Source organism: Lagenorhynchus albirostris, chromosome 15 (genome assembly GCF_949774975.1).
Source record: "Lagenorhynchus albirostris chromosome 15, mLagAlb1.1, whole genome shotgun sequence".
Classification (NCBI taxonomy): domain Eukaryota; kingdom Metazoa; phylum Chordata; class Mammalia; order Artiodactyla; family Delphinidae; genus Lagenorhynchus; species Lagenorhynchus albirostris.
Window position 1 is genome coordinate 40,248,463 of NC_083109.1, and position 20,294 is coordinate 40,268,756.

Genomic DNA, 20,294 nt, shown 5'->3' on the forward strand with positions numbered 1-20,294 from the left:
TTCCCTCTTAGAACTGCTTTTGCTGCACCCCATAGGTTTTGCATCATCATGTTTTCATTGTCATTTGTCTCTAGGTATTTTCTGATTTCCTCTTTGATTTCTTCAGTGATCTCTTGGTTATTTAATAACGTATTGTTTAGCCTCCATGTGTTTGTGTTTTTTACGTTTTCTTCCCTGTAATAGATTTCTAATCTCATAGAGTTGTGGTCAGAAAAGATGCTTGATATGATTTCTATTTTCTTAAATTTACTGAGGCTTGATATGTGACCCAAGATGTGATCTATCCTGGAGAATGTTCCATGTGCACTTGAGAAGAAAGTGTAATCTGCTGTTTTCGGATGGAATGTCCTATAAATATCAATTAAATCTATCTGGTCTATTGTGTCATTTAAAGCTTGTGTTTCCTTATTAACTTTGTTTGGATGATGTGTCCATTGGTGTAAGTGAGGTGTTAGAGTCCCACACTATTATTGTGTTACTGTCGATTTCCTCTTTTATATCTGTTAGCAGTTGCCTTATGTATTGAGGTGCTCCTATGTTGGGTGCATATATATTTATAATTGTTATATCTTCTTCTTGGATTGATCCCTTGATCATTATGTAGTGTGCTTCCTTGTCTCTTGGAACATTCTTTATTTTAAAGTTTATTTTATCAGATATGAATACTGCTGCGCCAGCTTTCTTTTGATTTCCATTTGCATGAAATATCTTTTTCCATCCCCTCACTTTCAGTCTGTATGTGTCCCTAGGTCTGAAGTGGGTCTCTTGTAGACAGCATATAATGGGTCTTGTTTTTGTATTCATTCAGCGAGCCTGTGTCTTTTGTTTGGAGCATTTAATCCATTCACGTATAAGGTAATTATCGATATGTATGTTCCTATTACCATTTTCTTAATTGTTTTCACTTTGTTTTTGCAGGTCCTTTTCTTCTCTTGTGTTTCCCACTTAGAGAAGTTCCTTTAGCATTTGTTGTACAGCTGGTTTGGTGGTGCTGAATTCTCTTAGCTTTGGCCTGTCTGTAAAGCTTTTGATTTCTCCATCAAATCTGAATGAGATGCTTGCCAGGTAGAGTAATCTTGGTTGTAGCTTCTTCCCTTTCATCAGTTTAGGTATATCATGCCACTCCCTTCTGGCTTGTAGAGTTTCTGCTGAGAAATCAGCTGTTAACATTATGGGAGTTTCCTTGTATGTTATTTGTCATTTTTCCCTTGCTGCTTTCAATAATTTTTCTGTGTCTTTAATTTTTTTCAATTTGATTACTATGTGTCTTGGTATGTTTCCTCTTGGGTTTATCCTGCATGGGACTCTCTGCGCTTCCTGGACTTGGGTGGCTATTTCCTTTCCCATGTTAGGGAAGTTTTCTACTATAATCTCTTCAAATATTTTCTCGGGTCCTGTCTCTCTCTCCTCTCCTTCCGGAACCCCTATAATGCGAATGTTGTTGCGTTTAATGTTGTCCCAGAGGTCTCTTAGGCTGTCTTCATTTCTTTTCATTCTTTTTTCTTTATTCTGTTCCACAGCAGTGAATTCCAGCATTCTGTCTTCCAGGTCACTTATCCGTTCTTCTGCCTCAGTTATTCTGATATTGATTCCTTCTAGTGTAGTTTTCATTTCAGTGATTGTACTGTTCATCTCTGTTTGTTTGTTCTTTAATTCTTCTAGATCTTTGTTAAACATTTCTTGCATCTTCTCGATCTTTGCCTCCATTGTTTTTCCGAGGTCCTGGATCATCTTCAGTATCATTATTCTGCATTCTTTTTCTGGAAGGTTGCCTAGCTCCACTTCATTTAGTTTTTTTTTCTGGGGTTTTACCTTGTTCCTTCATCTGGTACATAGCCCTCTGCCTTTTCATCTTGTCTATCTTTCTGTGAATGTGGTTTTTGTTCCACAGGCTGAAGGACTGTAGGTCTTCTTGCTTCTGCTGTCTGCCCTCTGGTGGATGAGGCTATCTAAGAGGATTGTGGAAGTTTACTGATGGGAGGGACTGGTGGTGGGTAGAGCTGGCTGTTGCTCTAAATCACCTTTTTTAAATGAGCCATTATAATTCTTTTCTCTATGTACTATGGAACAAAGCTCTCGTACGCTGTCCTCACAAAGCCCTGTGATGCTACTACCTTGCTGGGTAATATTCAGAGGCCAGCGTGGATGGGTGTTATATGACCAATAAGTAAGAAGTTACCCTTTCTTACTTGTAGCCTCAATTTGTTAAGATCCCATCTCTATCAGACAGTGTACATCAGAAGTTTCCTTACTTGCATTTCCAAATGGGTAAAATAAATCATGTCCTTTGAAAGAGAGGCTTTACAGCTTTGTAATTGAGGTACTTTAATGCCAAGTAAACATCATATGCCACAGCTGTTCCTAAAAATTTTATGAACAAGAAGAACATGAGGCCAGTATAAAATGAATCCACAAATAATGTTTCTGACTCCCAGGCTCACCCCTCTTGAGTGCAGGGAAGCCCAGCGACTCAAGGGGCGCTGCGTGGACATTCTCTGTGAATGTTGTGACTCACTGAGGGATGAGGGCCTGGGATGCGTGGCACACGGGGCACAGACCTTTGACTCTGCCATGAGGATGCTGTGTCAGACCACACCGGAGCACGAGCCAGGTAGTCCTTGCAAGGACGCTGGGCATCTCTGCCCTCACACACGCAGGGTGTGGTCCAAGTGCTCAGCTAACTTTGCCTCGTTCCCCTTTAGCTATTCCCATCCTCCTTGCAAAATCACCCAGCCCTGCCAGCCATAAGCGGTACACCCATTTTCTCTTCCGAATCCCCAGTTTCTTCTTTTCCAATTATTCACAGTGGATGAAGAAGAACAAGATTATAAAAAAAAAATAAAAGGTTTGTCCTAATCTCCCCTGCTCCATCATCAAAAGCAAGAAAGATCTGCTAGTTTTCTTTGGGACCGTTAATTGTTCTTTATCAGATTCTCATAAAGATCACAGAGCTACCGCCCAGAGAGGCTGAAAAAATTCCATTGTGTCCACTTGGCCGGTTAGAGGTTCACACAGTGGCTGCAAGGTTTTCCAATTATGCACCCGTTTTCCCACTTACCTTGGCCTTCCCATCCTGGGCTGACATATATCCAACACACATGCTCTCCGTCGTGTGGCTCCACAGAAATTCCACTGCCATGGAAGAGAACACAAATAGGCACATTCAGATCACAGATGGAAAATAAATCTCTGCTTTTTAATACAACAGTTAAAGATAGCTTTATATTTAACACACTCGGGCTCCCTACTTTCCATTCGCTCCTTCATAAATGTCAGGATGATTTAGTACTCAGAACCGTGTAATACCGTTTACTGTGAAATGAAAAATGTATTTCTTACTTGTCAAAACTTATGAGTATTACATGTAAAATAAATGCTCTTCTGTTTGAAACTTGTAACATTAAACAACACACATGCATGCACACACACTCATACATACAGTACACAATGATTTAGTAAATATAATATCCTATAACGTAGTTTCCTTTAAAACACACACACACACACACACACACACACACACACACACATACCCCAGGGTCTAGGTTTTCAAATACCATTCTCCATGAAAAGGAACCAGGATTCCTTGGAGAAATGTTGATTCCAAGGCTGGGGCAGAGAAAATATTAAATGAATCTGGAACATCTTTTTATGCCAGAAAATAAGGAAGTGCTCAAAGAATGAGGAGGACTTATCAAAAGGACCCAGGGTCAGCCTGCAGGAACTCACACTGACCATATCTGAGTCAATCTAAGTATCAAAATAAATAATGACAGTAAAGAATTACCACCACTGAACAAAATTAAAACCAACAAGCCCATACTAATGCAAACACATAAAGGAATAAATAAAATGGGGGAGAAGAGAATGCAATTCCTTGTAGCAGAATGCCAACTAATAAATACAGAATAGAAAGCCATCACACTTCCTAAAACTAGGAGAATCTAAAGAGGAACAGGCTATTTACATAATCTCAGTGTGATCTCTCCACAGAATTCTTATGAAGTATAAAGGGGCAAAGTATAAGTTTACTGTGGAGAAACCCATGGACTCCACTTTAATCCAATGATGGAAGCCAACATCACAAATTAAGGGACAAATCAACACAATGTGCCTCCTGAGACTCACTGCCACTTCTGCGGTGTTCTTGCCAAAAATGCAGAACCAGAACTGCATGAGGAAACACCACACAAATCTGATACAGGAACACTACTAAATAACTGGCTTGAACTCTTCAAAAAAAATCAAAGTCAAAAAATACAAAGAAAGTTGAGAAACTGTTCCCATTTAAAGGTATCCCAGGGACTTCCCTGGCAGTCCAGTGGTTTCACTGCCAAGGGCCTGGGTTCGATCCCTGGTCGGGGAACTAAGACCCCACAAGCTGCGTGGTGTGGCCAAAAAAAATAAAGAAAGAAGACAAAGGCAACATGACAACTAAAGGCAATGTGTCCTCCTGGGATGGAGCCTGGATGGGGACAGGGGGTGCTTGAAGGGACACAACTAATGGAGTTTGAAAATGGACTATGGATTAGGTAACAGTGTGGCATCAATATTAAATTCTGTGATTTTGACAACTATACTGTGATTATTTAGAAGAACAACCTTGTTCTTAAGAAATAAGCACTGAAGTATTAGGAGTAAAGACACCAGATCTCTCCACCTTGCTCTCAAGTCATTCAGAAAAAAAATGTACATGTTTAAGTGTGTGTGTGTGTGTGTGTGTGTGTGTGTGTGTGTGTGTAAAGGGAAGAGGGAAGGAAGGAGGAAATGGAGATGGAAAAACAAGTGGAGGAAATGAAAATGAGTGAATCTGGGTAAAGAAATCACAGGTGTCCCTTGTACTGCTCTCGAAACTTCTCTGTAAGTTTGAAATTATATCTAAATTAAAAGTTACAGAAAGAAAAATACTGAGATACACACAAAGCTTTGTCACCTTCAAGTACTTACTTTCAAAATTCTAAGTTTTTTAAAAGGCATTTTTAAAGTTTTGATGCACTTCACAAAAATTTCAAAAGTCCCCAATAATAAAACTGCCTTGCTCAACACCAACCCTCTGGGTCCCGGGCCATCCATCTGTTTACATCTCTGAGCTAATTAAGCCTGAAGACAAGTGTGTGAGTTGAGACACAACTGTGGCTCAGCTAGACTCTGGTCCTAGACTCTGAAGGCTTTGCCAGACACATGGGGAAGAAAGCAGAAGGGGCGACACTGAGTTCCTCAGAGTGGCTCATTCCCTCATCATTAATTAATTCTCAAACCTGCCAACCTGCTCCACAGACGCTCCGCTGATGAGTGCAGGAAAACAGCGTCACGCAATGAAGCAAGTTCTCTTTGCCAGATGTTTTTTCTTCCTAACACATCTGCTTTGAACTTCAAAAACCTTGAAGTCCAGAGCAAGGTCTGGGATATTCTGAATTGCCTAATAGAGCAAAGGCACTCAAGCCTTACTGAATTTCTCGAGTAGTGACAATGCTGTTGTACTTAAATACAAAGTTCAGGCATTTCTAACATTGTGATCTCTCCCTATTCCCCAAGTATTAAGGTGGTAACTGCTCATGAATTAGCCAAGAAAAATACACGGAAATATATAGTCAATCTAATCATGAAAGGGAAGGATAAAAACACTGCACATTATTTTTTTAAGACACAATTTTGACAATTTCAAACTGCATTATTCTCTCTAAAAATAGAGCCTGCTTTAAGGAAATGTAACACGTGAAAAATTTAGACTTACAAAACAGGATAAACTGGGTGTGCTGATTGACCACATTAAATATTTTTTTATTGAAAGGTTTTCAATAAAGTTTCTAGATACAGAATTTAGGAGTTCTTAAAGAAAGTAACTTAATGTCTAGAAATTCAGTCTTCATTCACTCTTTTTACAAACAAACAAAGGAGGTGCATGGTACTGATGCATTATTTTTTTTTTGAATTTTTGAATTTTATTTTTTTTATATACAGCAGGTTCTTATTAGTTATCCATTTTATACATATTAGTGTATACATGTCAATCCTAATCTCCCAATTCATCACACCACCACCACCACCCCGGCCACTTTCCCCCCTTGGTGTCCATATGTTTGTTCTCTACATGTGTCTCTATTTCTGCCCTGCAAACCAGTTCATCTGCACCATTTTTCTAGGTTCCACATATATGCATTAATATACGATATTTGTTTTTCTCTTTCTGACTTACATCACTCCGTATGACAGTCTCTAGATCCATCCACGTCTCTACAAATGACCCAATTTCGTTCCTTTTTATGGCTGACTAATATTCCACTGTATATATGTACCACATCTTCTTTATCCATTCTACTATCGATGGGCATTTAGGTTGCTTCCATGACCTGGCCATTGTAAACAGCGCTGAAATGAACATTGGGGTGCATGTTTCTTTTTTGAACTATGGTTTTCTCTGGGTATATGTCCAGTAGTGGGATTGCTGGGTCATATGGTAATTCTATTTTTAGTTTTTTAAGGAACCTCCATACTGTTCTCCATAGTGGCTGTATCAATTTACATTCCCACCAACAGGGCAAGAGGGTTCCCTTTTCTCCACACCCTCTCCACCATTTGTTGTTTGTCGATTTTCTGATGATGCCCATTCTAACTGGTGTGAGGTGATACCTCATTGTAGTTTTGATTTGCATTTCTCTAATAATTAGTGATGTTGAGCAGCTTTTCATGTGTATTTTTAATACCAACAATTCAAATCAGTCACTCATTCAGGTTCAGACTTCAGAAACTCAGCAGGATTGTCTAAAATTTAAATTATAAAATGCTTTTGAAAAGAAATCTTATTTTATTTCTTTTAGTGTATGTCAACTCAAAAATTTAATAAATTATTAATGAATAATTTATCAAATTATTTCTTGGTGGAGGACTTCAGGGAGGCAGGAGAGGAACTAACATTGAGAATCTATCATCCGCCAGGCACTGCCTTTCATAGTGGACCTCGGCAAAGCCTAGATGGGGAACCTGGGGCTCAGAGAAGGGAGGTAACATGGCTGAGGCCATCTGAGCAAGTGCAGAACCTAGGACTCAGACTGGACTTCTAGATTCTAAAACCTGTGATTCTCCATTGCTTTCTCACTCCGAAATCTACTCAGCTTGAAAAGGATTTAGAATCATGCAGCATCGAACACAAACAGAACTCTTAAATATCTCTTAAAGTAAGCTTTTAAAACTATAACAAGACAATACATTTGACTAAATTAAAAATGTTTACAGTATTACCTTTTGCCATATGGGAAAGAAGTCAAGAGATGAGTGACAAGCTGGGGGAAACATTTGCAATTCATATTACAGAAAAAGGACTTATTTTCTTAGTATATAAAGATCTGCTACAAATCAATAAGGAAAAGACAAACATCCAAAGAGAAAGCAAAAGGATATGAACAAAAGGGAATATGAATCACTCTAAAATGTGAAAATATGTTCTACATTTCTCCTACTAAAAGAAATGAAAATTAAAACTGCAAGAGATTCAACATTCAGGTTATCAGACACCAAAAGGTCAAAACACCATTATGTTACCTGGGGGTAGAGGAAGGAGCACTCTCATATATTAACGGTGTGAGTATGACCATATGGAAATACATTCTTATAATTTGCAGTAGTTATGTTCCATAAATTCACCATAAACACTGAATTAGCAAATACTGAGCCACTGCTCCCAAGGGAAATACAGGGTTAGTTTCCTGCAAGCCTCTGGTCCCAGCATTTTCAATCGACAAGTAAACTTATTTTATGTGTGTTTCTGATTAAAGACATCTTATTTAATATATGTTTTCATAACTAATTAATTTTATGCAGTATTTCTTTATAATAATACACTAGCCAAGAAGAGCTTAACATTTTCCTGACCCTGGATGACCTGCCCATGAATTTCTTTGGCTTTCAGCCTTACAATAATGCTGTCCCTCATGCTCTTTTTATCAGTTGTCATCTCATGAATCCGTAAGTTTTGCTACTTTTCCAGCTCAAATTTTTCCCCACTCTGTCCATGCCCACAAATGACTTGGGAAAGTGCCGGGAGTACTGATCTTTCAATTACTAGTAAATTTCAGAAAGTAAGAAAATTCACAAATATGAATCTGCAAATAATGAGGACAGACTCTTTTTCTCAAAATGACATACCCTTTGACCTAGCAATTCTACTTTTAGGTATTTAGTCTACAGATATGCCTTTACATGTACAAAATAACATCTTTACACAGAGATTCACTGAAGTAGTTCTAATTAGGAAGAAACTGGAAATAGCATGGTTGCCTTTTGGTGGGAGCATATATGAAGAACAATGGTACCCTATACAATGGAATACTATTCAAGTAATTAAGAACAAAGAGAAAGTTCTACATGGATCATATGCAACCATCCACACTAAGTGTTTTTTCAAACTTTTTGCCATGAACCACAGTAAAACCAAAACAAAACAAAAAAAGCGCCACACACTGTCACTTAGTACATGGGTTCTTTATATTCTATGCACTACAATTAAAAGGTTCTGCTCGTGACTCACTAAATTAGACCTCATTAATGTGACATGCTACAGTTGGAAAAAACACTAATCTGCAAAATATATAGTTTATCTAAAAGAAAAGTAAATGTGGAGAAAGACATATAAAGATGGTGCTGCCATTTTTGTGAAAGAAAATAAAAGGGCACCATGGATGACAATGCTTGTAAATACATGAGATGTCTCTGGAAAAAAATCTTGGGAAGCAGCAACAGCAGTTATCGCTAGACAGGGAACTCGTGATTAATGAAGTTGAGAGGGGGGCAACCTACTTTTCACCATACATCCCTTCTGAAACTTTTCAATTTTGCCCTGTTTTCAATTATGTCCTATTTTTTAAAAAATACACCTAGGAATCTCAATTACCTTGTTAATCTAATTTATCTATGAAGAATTAATTTCTTCCCTGTTTAGATTATGACATTCTGAAATACACTGAAATGTGACGTAATGACATGTTACCATATATTTTTAATTGCCCTTCATGAAAATGCTTTATTATGATGTGAAACTGATTGGATGCTTTCAAATTGTTTCATGTCTTGTGACTACCCAAAACATGAACAAATCTTATGAAGGGGCATGAATAAACCCCTACTTAAATGTATACTGGCCACATATATATAGAACAAAACCTGCTATATTCAAAGAACAATCAAAACAAACAAAACAAAGCAAATACTTATTTCCATTTGAAATAAAAAATGCCGAAACCATCATAAGTTTTTAAAAATGAGAAAACATTTATTTGTCTCAAGGGTAAAGCTTCTGTCACAAAGATCTCTCAAAATTGTTTAATTAAGCCAATTTATAATTAAAACCTAGTCAAGAGTAGTACAAAGTTTGTTCAAATACAATTACATAGAAGAAAAGCTAAAATGTTAAACCCTACTCAGTACAAAAGTAGCATTTCTCACCATCAGTGATATCTAGAAGTCTATAATTTATTTCTTAATTTTAAATCTAAAATTGTCTCCTACACTAAAAAATTGAATTTTATGGAACAGTATTTTAAAAATGATTCTAATAATAATACAAACAAACTGGGCAGATGCTATATCATAGTACCAGAATTTTTCCTTGTGTTATTATTACATGTAGGGGACCATGAACTCAAGCAACGTGCAGGGTTTATGAGTGGCCTGGAGTGGCACGTCTGAGCCTGTGAACGTGCTGTCTGAAATAGTGTTTGGTGTGGTCAAGCTCAAGCTGATTTCCATTTAGAGAAGCCCTGGCCTCTCGGTAATGACCATGCTCCTTTGGTAGTGGCTGGTGACTGTTTACACCTCAACTACTGATTTGAAAAAGGCTTTTGTTTTTTAGAAAGCCAAAGCCCAGGGATGGTGAGGCTACTGGAGATGTCCAGATCATGAAAAGACCTCCATCAGAAAACATTAAGAACACCTAAAGCTATGGGTTTAACATATGAAAGATGGACACAGGGATTTGGCAGGGTTCTTCTCCACCAAGTGACTTCACATCATGTCCCAACACACAAGCACGATGTGAAAAGCCGTCAACACTACTGATCCTGTGCCAGAGAACAGATTAGGTGTGGATGTGCTGTACGTGTGTTCCTCAAGAATGGCAAGTTAATGGTCTTATAGGGACAGTTGGAATGGATTTGTACATAATCTTAGAGGCCAGCCTGTCTGGAAAGTTGTATTTAATGCTTTGGAACAAATGAATTCACCTAGGGGTATAATGTCCGAGAGCAGCCCCACTTCAGTCTAGGGTCCCCCCACTGCCTGAGACATTTTGAGTCACATGTCATCCTGTTTAAATTAAGTCAAACAAAATTTCTTTACCAGAGTTGCAAAGCAAGCTTTTTCTATTCAGATTCTCTTTTTTTTTGACCAGAGAGAAGCCCTCAGCCACCATTTAAAAAAAAAAGAAAGAAAAAAAAAAGTTGTTCTCCAATTGTTGTTAACAACCCCCAGCTGCACTGGCTCCCACACCCACTTCAAACCTCTCTGCCTGGCTTCATATCCCAGACTTTCTTGCAAGGAAAACAAAACTCTAAAATCAGAACAGTCTTGGGCTGGGCAGTTGCCAAGTCAGCTGCCACTCCTTAGCCCTAGGTCAAATGGCTTACCCTAGGACATTTTGCATAGTGTTTAAGTTACTCCTTATTAAATAAAGATAAATTCATTTTTTAAATGGGAAGGAAGAGGAACTGTAAATAGAACAATTTCTTCTTGTCTCTGCAGATTTCCCCCAGGGTGGTGAGGTTCTTTATAACCCAGTAGGGGGTTCATTCAAGGATGCTTTACTGTCCTGACATGGAATCCTTAAGATTCATATAATGCATGTCCCATTATGGCCATGAAGTAGCTCTGAGTTGGCTTGCTGCCCTGAAAAACTTTCACCACTGAACTGTCTGGGGAGCTATGGGGATGGAGTTCTAAAGAACTCCACTTACGCTAAGCCAAGAAAATAATTATTCCCTCTTTCCAAGGCTCACTCCATTTGTTCAAGACTAAAGAAAGATGCTGACTGAAAAAGGAAGAGAGGGATGTGGGTCAAAGAGTAAAACAAGCCCCAAAGGACATTTCAATTCTCTTCCTATTTTATCATTTTATTGTATTAGAAACTGATGAAATAAGTGGCCAATGGCTGGGACTTGGAAGTTCTCTGCTGAAGACAAAAGCATTCAGTAAAACAAGTTATACTGAAACATGATTTCATTCATTCAACAAATATTTTTTTAGGATTTGTTTCATACTAAGGTGATCTACTTACATTTTGAGCAGATGAAAACTGACTATAAAATTTGTCAAAATGTTTTTCTGAGAGTTTTAGGAGAACCATAGTAATAAGAATTACATAATCACTAGAATTCTGTTCATAAATCTTTGTATTCTTTATTTCAGATGGAAAGCTTTATGGCCAAAAAAACCCAAAAAGACACTATATGGTTAGATTATAGCTAGAAGTATACTTCTCATGATGGAGAAAAAAATTACAGATGAACATCTATTTCCAATCTTCTTAAAGTGTATTAGTAATATTTAACAGAAGAAAAGTTCTGTTATAAAGCAAACAAAGCAAATGATAGCTTTTTGTAATCAACATCTTTGTATTTTAAAAATGAAAACCAGTTCTGAAAAATATAAATCTCAGAGCACCACCTCAATAGGTTAATGCAACTCAGTTGTTGAAAAGTTTAAATATCATGTCTGCCTTATTCACTTTGCATCTAAGAATGTTACTTAATTCGCTTCTTTCCATCGGATCCTTAAATAAGAACCAAAATGCCAGCCTATCTCTTAAGACTACAGTGAAGATGTAACAATCCCAAAGCATTGCTGGGGTGCTAAAGAAATAAGCTTCCAACCATGACACTGGGCCCTCTAACAGAACAAAGCTTTAGTTATGTTTTTAAGACAAGGTATTAACATCAATAACCAACCGTAAGTACCTCTTTTCCCACTACCAGTCTAATAACTAATTTGCCTTCTCTTTGAGGGTTATTTTTATGATCGTGTAAGCCCAGCAGAATGCCTAGTCATAAGTACTCGTGGTGGCATGTGCCATGAAATGGAAATAAGGGATATTGCTGGGCCCCGAGAACGAAGCTCCTTTGAAGTACATGTGTTTATATGTGCTCACCAAAATTTTAATGCCAGTAAAATCAAAAGGCGGTTTGGAATTTTAACTTACAGTAAAATGACCTTTTATCTTTTTAATGTTCCAGGAAGCATCAATTCAATCTAACAATTTTTATTTTTAAATCATGGCAAGTTTTCGTAACAGTGACAAGAAGAATACTGGATAAAGAACTTTGCCTGATCTGAAAAGAAGGGAGGAGAATGCCACATTTCAGTTCTCATTGGTAACTGAAGAACAGTTGATTTGATCGAGCTAAGTCTAAAATGATAAAGGGACTCATTATCCTTTCAGGTAATCATGTTAAGAAACTGCAAAAATTCTCACAGAAGAAATCACCTGCTACAACATTTACATAAAGTTCAGACAGGCCCACATGGGGGCTTCAGAGATATGGGTAATGGGCAATTTCTTAAGCTGGGTGGCAGGTCCACAGGTGTTTGTTTCACTATTATCCTTTATAACTTACACATTTATTACATTCTTTTAAAAATACATGAAACATTTCACAATAAAGATGAAAACCCAGGGATAAAAAGGAGTAGCTGGACAGTAGAAACAATATCATGTAAAAAACTTAATTATCAGCACCATGAACATATTTCTGGGCAGCAAAGAACCTGAAGTTACTCCCTGAGTGAGGTGAGGGTGACTTGATGGGAAAGTAACACTTATCACGTGTGGTCATCAGATGCCCAAGCTCAAGCTGAACTGTGGGCCTTCAATCTATTTAGCAAGAAGGCCTGCAACACAGACAGGCTTGGCGCAAAAGGCCGCTGGCCGAACATACAGCATCTTCACCCTTACTAGCCCCTATGCCTCCTATCTTGAATTGCTTAAGATTTTCATTAAATATATGGAGTCTATTTAGCACTGATCCTCATACTCACTGCTTCCTATTAACCACTCTAAGGTAGGAACCTCTGAACTTTACAGGGTCTGTCAGGCTTCCCATCAGCACAGTGAGGGCAGGCTACAAGGGAAAAAATGCACCCATATAGTGAGATTGGTTGTTCATGCCATATATTTGCATATATTCTAATTACTTGTATTGACTCATAAGCTTAAAATGGAAAAGAATTAATTTTTTCCACTGGAAGGCTTGATATGCCTTTGTTTACACAATTATTAACCATACTATATACAGCAGCCTCAATAAAGCACTTCTGTAGAGGCCTGGAAAACATGTAATTGTACTTTAGCAGGTAAAAATATATTGTTTTCTTTCTCTAAAAGCAGAGAGAAAATTAATGATTTTCAGCTGTTTCATTCCAGGAACAAGCATTTGCTTTGTGTTAAAGCAGTGATTTGTAGGCTGGGCTTTGCCAGCATCTCATGATCTGGGGGGTGGGAGTTGGTGGGATGGGTGTTGCAAACACATTCTCATCCAAATTGTCCTTTTACAAGGCTGTTTGCAAAGGCTGTCTTCTGGGATCCGTTTAAACTGTCTCCAAATCTTCTTGTTCCCCGACACTCGTCATTATCCAACATTTCCGACCCATATTGTTTGTTTGTTAAGAGCATGTGAGGATATTTTATGTGACATTTCACTTTTCTGGAATAGTGGTCAATTTCTTTAAAAATATCTGCTAAATAATCATGAAAGAAATTCCATGTGGCACTTAATTTATTCCTCCAATAATTCCTGGGAGCCTACAATGGAGGGCACATATAAAGCTGGATATGACCCAGTCTTTACATTCCAGTGATTCACAATCTGGTGGTGTGATGCTCAGAGACAGAGGAATCTTCTTTAAGATATTTCCAACCCCTGTACCCTCCATGTGAGTCACTGGGGCTCCAGGACCTGTGATCTATTCCTTTCAAATAACTGAGTTCCAAAAAAAAGGTTAAGAAGTGCTGGCCTAGAGGGAGGGGCAGACATTTTAATACATGTCTAGGATGTCATGGTGACTGTTACAAAGGACAGAAATTATATGTTGCAAAAAGAGCACAAGGAAGGAACAAATCACCTGGGGAAAGGGCTTCCAAAGGATTCTGAGGAGATTCCTATCTGTCCTGGGCCTTAAAGAAGGAATGTAATTAGCTCAGAGCTTTCCAAGCACAGGTAATAATAGCATGTGAAAGTTACTGGGGGAAAAACATGACCCTTTGGAAGAAGACCAAGCAATCTGGAGTTGCCAGAACTCGGGTCATCGGAGATGAGTGGAGGAGAAGGAGGACTAGTAGGAAATGACACTGAAAGCATGTTCTGGAGCCAGATCAGGGAGGGCTTTTCCCAGCAAGTGATTTGGGCATTTCCCATCTATCTTCTAGGGAAATGTCCAGCAGAGGTAGGAGTGAGTGTGACCGTGTGTGTGTTTCCTCATTGAAGAATTAAAAGTAGGGGGCCTCCCCAGTGGCGCAGTGGTTGAGAGTCCACCTGCCGATGCAGGGGAGGCGGGTTCGTGCCCCGGTCCGGGAAGATCCCACATACCGCAGAGCGGCTGGGCCCGTGAGCCATGGCCACTGAGCCTGTGCGTCTGGAGCCTGTGCTCCGCAACGAGAGAGGCCACAACAGTGAGAGGCCCGTGTACCGCAAAAAAAAAAAAGAATTAAAAGTAGGGAACATGGGAGCGACAGTAAGAGATACATGTTTTGCTTTATTTTAGCATACATAGAAAGTTATTCAACATTTAGCTTAAACTTGTAGTACACTAGTTACATATACTTCCGCGTCTCTTGTTTTGGCCACCATCCCTCTGATCCTGGGGTTGGTGTGGCTCTCTAAGCCACAATTCGGTCAGTTTCTCATTTTGGCCCTTTCTGCTTCAGGGCAGCCTGCTTCTCCCCTGACTGCCCCTGTTTCTGAGCCCGTGGTCAGGTTCTCTGGGCCACTACAGATGTATGATAGAGGGAGAGACGTCTGGTGGCAGGATGGAGGTGGGAGACAGATAAGAAGTGGGGAGCCTAGAGGTTGGGGAGGCTTAGGAGACAGTCTGGAAAAGAGTGATTAGGGGCCTGCAAAGTAAAAGGGTGCCGATCACATTTGTCCAAGAGGACCCCAAAGCAGAGAAGCGGAATCACTGATGCAAACGGAAGTCTTGACAGCCTGAGCTGCCTAAAGATGCAACAGAGCTCCTGATTTGTCACTGTAGTTCTTTAGACAAACCAGAGGACCATTTGGCAGTGAAAGCATTTAGAAGGTTTATTTGTTATCTATTGCTGCATACATAAATTACCCCAAAATGTAGCGGTTTAAAACAATAAACATTTATTATCTCAGTTTCTGTGGATGAGGAGTTCAGGAGTGGCTGTGTTGGGTGGTTCTTTTTTCGGATCTCATGAGATTTCAGTCTAGAAATCTGCCCAGGGCCTCAGGCATCTGCAGGCTCACTCGGAGCTCAGACTGTTGGCAGGAAGCCCCAGTGCCTCGCTGTCTGTTGGACGGCGGTCATAGTTTTTTTGCCAAAGGGGCCTTTCCCTGGTGCTGCTTGAGTGTCCTTATGACATGGCAGCTGGTCTTTCGTGAAGTGAGTGATCCAACCAGGAAAGCGAGAAGGAAGGCCCACTGCCTTTTCTGACCTCGCCTCAGAAGTCACACATTGTCACTCTGACATATTGGAAGAGAGTCACAAGTGGAGAGGAATTAAGCTCCATCTCTCTCTCGAACAATTTATGGACAGAGCACACATAACGGGGTCACACAAGAGGACTTTGAAAGTTCCTCTCTACCTGAGATTCTCCAACTGTATTCATGAATCAGTAAACAAAGGACAAACCTTGAAAGGGCATGTAGTTGAGTCATCCCACTCTAGAAGCGGCCCACTGGGGCCCTTGTAATTGATGTATTTGTCAAGAGGGGAGGCTGGGTAATGGCTTCCTGGAAACTCCATCAAGTAGCAATGGGGTCTGATTGAAACTGCTTTTGTGGCGTAATGGAAATGCTATTGATGATTTTCAGAAAAGAGTGAATACGGAAAAAGCTCAAGTTAGAGTTTGTTTTGATTATACTATTCTTGGGACAAAAAAAGTGATCGAACAATATACAGCAGTTAAGTGTTTTGTGTGGGTTCTTTTTTATTATTTAATTTGGGGAATTGTTTTGTTTTATTTGGATGTGTAGGACAGAAAGATTTCTGAGCCTCCTGGTTACTAGATATTACCAAACATTAAGGAGCCACGAGTTTACGAAGTTATACTTTCATGAGAGTTTTATAAAGTGATAAATGAGAAGTCATGGTCCAAACATGAAGCAAATGAAGTTGCAGCCTGATCTGGAGCAATTAACATGGTAAAGCACAGGAGAACCCACTTGAGCTTGATGTTTGAAACATTCTCCTTTTACAGGCAGAGGCTTATGGCAGACACTTACTTCCCTTCTGATGGGTCTAATCTTCCACTACTGGAATCTGCAGTGAATAATATTTATATAATCTTGATACTGTCAATGCTGGTACTAATTGTCACTATTTGGGATCAACATCTAATCAGAGCATAGAAGGCAAGCTGCCTGTAGGACCGAATGCAAATACTACTATCTATGACAGTAATGGCATGGTTCCTAGAGATTGAGGAGAGGGTTGGGAGTCAGGGAGGAAGAGGAAGGAAACTTACATAGTCCAAGGGGTGAGGGATGGTTGGCAGAGATGATAGAAAGCTGATGAATCAAGAAATAGTGCATTACAGATGAAATAAAATAAATATACGATTTCAAGTTAGAGTTCTCACAAAAGTCATGCGGAAAGGTGGTGGGCAGTGGTATGAGCTATGTTCATAATTTTTTCCCCCGAAGGAGTCACTAGTTACTGATTGAGAAACAGAAGCATAAGCACATTCTATAGAGTGAAGGTGAATCCCATGAGAATAACCAGAATCAGATGCTGGCAGCTCTGGAAACTGGATGGCAAAGGTGACTTTCACATCTTCTTTCTATCTTTCTGTAGCACGTTTACTTTCTCACCACCCACTGAACATATGTAACTTTCTTAAAGCAAAATATGTAAAACCCCACGTCATCGGTAGCACCTATAAGTTGATAGGAGCCTAAGTTCACCAGGTTTTAGTAGATAAACTTCACAAACATCAGTCCCTCAAGCTAACTTTAACAAATGGCAAGATTTCACTTATTTCATAAATTGACAGTTTTCATTCTTCTCCTTGAGACAGAGAGTAGGGATCAGTTTACAAATTACTACCTTGGTGATAAAAACTATTTAATATGAGCTAAAATTCTATGACTTATCCTAAAATATGCATTTCTATACTACACCACCAAAATTGAGAGGACAACCAAAAAAAACCCTTACAATTTTCAGGATTAACTTGAATGGACAAGAGTCCAGGCTCAGTAAAGTACAGAAACTCTATTCTAGCAACAGTCTATGAAGCAGTTTTAATAACTGTCCCCCACCCTGCCTCCCAGTACTAAAGACTTATTCTGAGTTTTTATGGAAGGCCCAGGTACGTCCTCTGCATATTTTAAAAGCAAACTCCCTGCTACCTAACTGTGGAAGATATTCAAAGGTTTTGACAATGATTAAGATACCGAAGAAGCAAATGGCTGCTTGCCTCAGTTTAACAAACAATGGCCATTTAAAAACAAACAAACAAAACATTTGCCAGGAGCAACCTGGGTACCAAGTGTCGTGGGTGGAAAGAGAAAGAAAAAATAGTATGAAAAACAATGAAGTTGGTGATCAGAGTCCAGGTGGAGAAAGACGCATTTCCTATAAAAGTGCATTGTTTTTTTTTCTTTGACAAATGAGAGGAGAGATTTTATGAAAGTTCTTCAGGCTTTTATAGAAAAAATAATTTTTATTCTCATTAGAAATGCTCAGTCTTTTATTTTACAGACTTATAAAATCTCAAGATATGTAGGGACTTGTACTACAACAAGGCACAACAATCATACAATACAGACCAGGTACCAACTATACTTGATAAAAGGAATTTTACACAAAGAGCTGAAGTACCACATCCCTGAGAATGACTTGTAGTGCTTATATAAAAAAAAAAAAAATGTGTAGAGAAGAATGGATAACTATAGAGTGCTATAACCATACGTAATGTAATACTACACAGCAATGAAAGTGAACAAACTACTGTCACAAGTAACGTAGATGAATCTAACAGGTTTAACATTTCCTTGAAGACATTAGACACCAAGAATACATATTCTATGATTCCATTTATACAAAATATAAAATCAAATAGAACTAATCATGGTGTTAGAAGTCAGCATGGTAGTTAACTTTGAAAGGGGTAGAGACTAGGAGGGGTTATGTGGGAGCTTTTAGAGTTGCAGTGAAGTTCTATTTTTTATCTAGATGCTGGTCACATGGGTGGGTTCAGTTTGTAATATTTGCCACGCAGTTGTAGTTAACAATTTTTTCTGAGTGTATACTTCAATTAAAAAGTCAACTAAAAAAAAAAAATAACATATAGGGCTCCCTGCTAGCTTACGTGGCACCTTTATGCAGATTTTTTAAAGTGCGCCTCTCTGGATGGATGAATTAGAAAAAGGCACCCCCATGGGCAGAGGCAGCCCCACAAGTTTGTGCCTTGGCAAATGGAGGGTGGGCTGGGCTCCATTCCCACTGGTATGCTTTGCTAGACACAAAATCACACATCTGGATGGACATCTGCAAATCTGCAAAATACTCATGGGACCCTTCCATAAGAAGGGCAGGGCAGACATCCTTATCGTACAGATGAGGAAGTGGCATAGAACAGTGAGAAGGATGCGCAAAGGCATCACAGCTAATAAGCCATGGAGCCAGGGTGGACTTCTAGGCCAGTAGCTCTTCACATGGTTCTGATTCCTTTTGGGGAGGGGAACACGAAGAAGCTTCTCTCTATGTTACTGTGTATATTGTTATGGGTCATCTCAAACGCTCTGTCAAATAAGGCAGGGGATAAATACATGGTCCGATAGTCTTAATATTGGGCTTTAGTAAAGGTGCTAGGTGCTAAGTCCATTTGAAAAATATGCTATAAGCATATACTCCAAAATGAATATTCACCTTGTAGATGTTGACCTAGGCAAAAAGGGCAATGGAATAGAGATGTTTACATATCAACAGAGCATCCTGGCCCAACCGTAGGTTAAAATGATCGACTTAAGGATATAAATCTTTCCATCTCTTGGAAAAAATGAAAGAGAAAGACACCCACGTAATGTGTTTGTCTAACTTACCCAGAAGCGTCTGCTTATTTGGGGAGGAGTTAGGCTCTGCAGAGCATCTGCAGGATCGGAGGACAATCACTCCTCCGAGCACGCCGTCTTCGCTGGCCAGGAAAGGTGAGCCTAGGCAGAAATGACTAGTGGTCATTTTCAGTTAATTTTACTCTTTTCCCTTTCAGTTTTCATTTGATTACTGGAACAAACGTGTGGTATGAATAAGCTCTTGAAAGATGCCCACTTTCTGACACTCGCCATTGTTCGTACCTTGTACAGGCGGGATAGCAAAGGCAGGCTTGTGCCCGAACAGGCAAAGGCAGTGCCAGACGCCTCCAAGAAGACATGACTGGGGGTGGAGTGTGCATGACCGTGTTCAGAATGGAATTGGAAACACTGCCAGATTAAAGGCCCAAAACACAAATACAGGAAAAAATGCTCAGCAGCTCCCTTTGATCAGCTCTTAGGGATCACTTACCAGGCTCTCCCTGCTGTCAGAGGCATGCCACCAAAAGCTTTGATTTACTACCTTAAATTCAACTTTAAACAATAAGCCACAAACTTTATTACAGACATTTAAAAATGCTCCTGATGGATACACAAAGAAGGGTGAAACTGTATTTCTATTATGAGAGTTTGGTGGTTAGAAACAACCATGCTTCGCAGAGATCTCACACAAACTAAACCATTGTGAGCATTTCAGGAACGCTGCTTTTTAAAACCCCTCATTTTTCCTCCCCAAGGACATCTTCTTCGAACATCTGGCATAGCAAGTGAGCACGTGGAGAACAAATGCAAAATGAGCCCAAGCACTATCAAAGAAAGTAATAAAAATAAAAACCAACCAAATTGGATTTGGGGGGAGCTTCTGGTTAAACTCAGTAGATTAAACACATGCATTTATCTCCACTCCTTTCTCAAATCCCAGTAAACTGGGGGAAAGGGAAGGGGAAAAAGGCATGGCCTAATAAGGACAGAGAGAGAGACAAGAAAAAAACTGACCTTTTAGAAAACAGAAAGAAGACGGACAAGCAGTTGCTCACC

The 20,294-nt window shown here is 39.3% G+C and overlaps 1 protein-coding gene across 5 annotated transcripts in view; it reads right to left on the reverse strand.

Moving 5' to 3' along the window:
* The window catches only part of TASP1 (taspase 1), a 275,170-nt gene that overhangs the window by 65,814 nt on the left and 189,062 nt on the right, over positions 1 to 20,294 (reverse strand). For 3 of the 5 annotated variants that reach the window (XM_060122574.1, XM_060122573.1, XR_009535136.1), the window contains exons 12-13: positions 19,269 to 19,379; positions 3,059 to 3,132 (exon numbers count right to left, since the gene is read on the reverse strand). In XM_060122574.1, the coding sequence (XP_059978557.1) occupies positions 3,059 to 3,132; positions 19,269 to 19,379 (185 nt within the window). Of the gene's footprint in view, positions 1 to 3,058; positions 3,133 to 19,268; positions 19,380 to 20,294 lie in introns of those variants that run through there. The other 2 variants (XM_060122576.1, XM_060122575.1) reach the window with 1 other exon arrangement.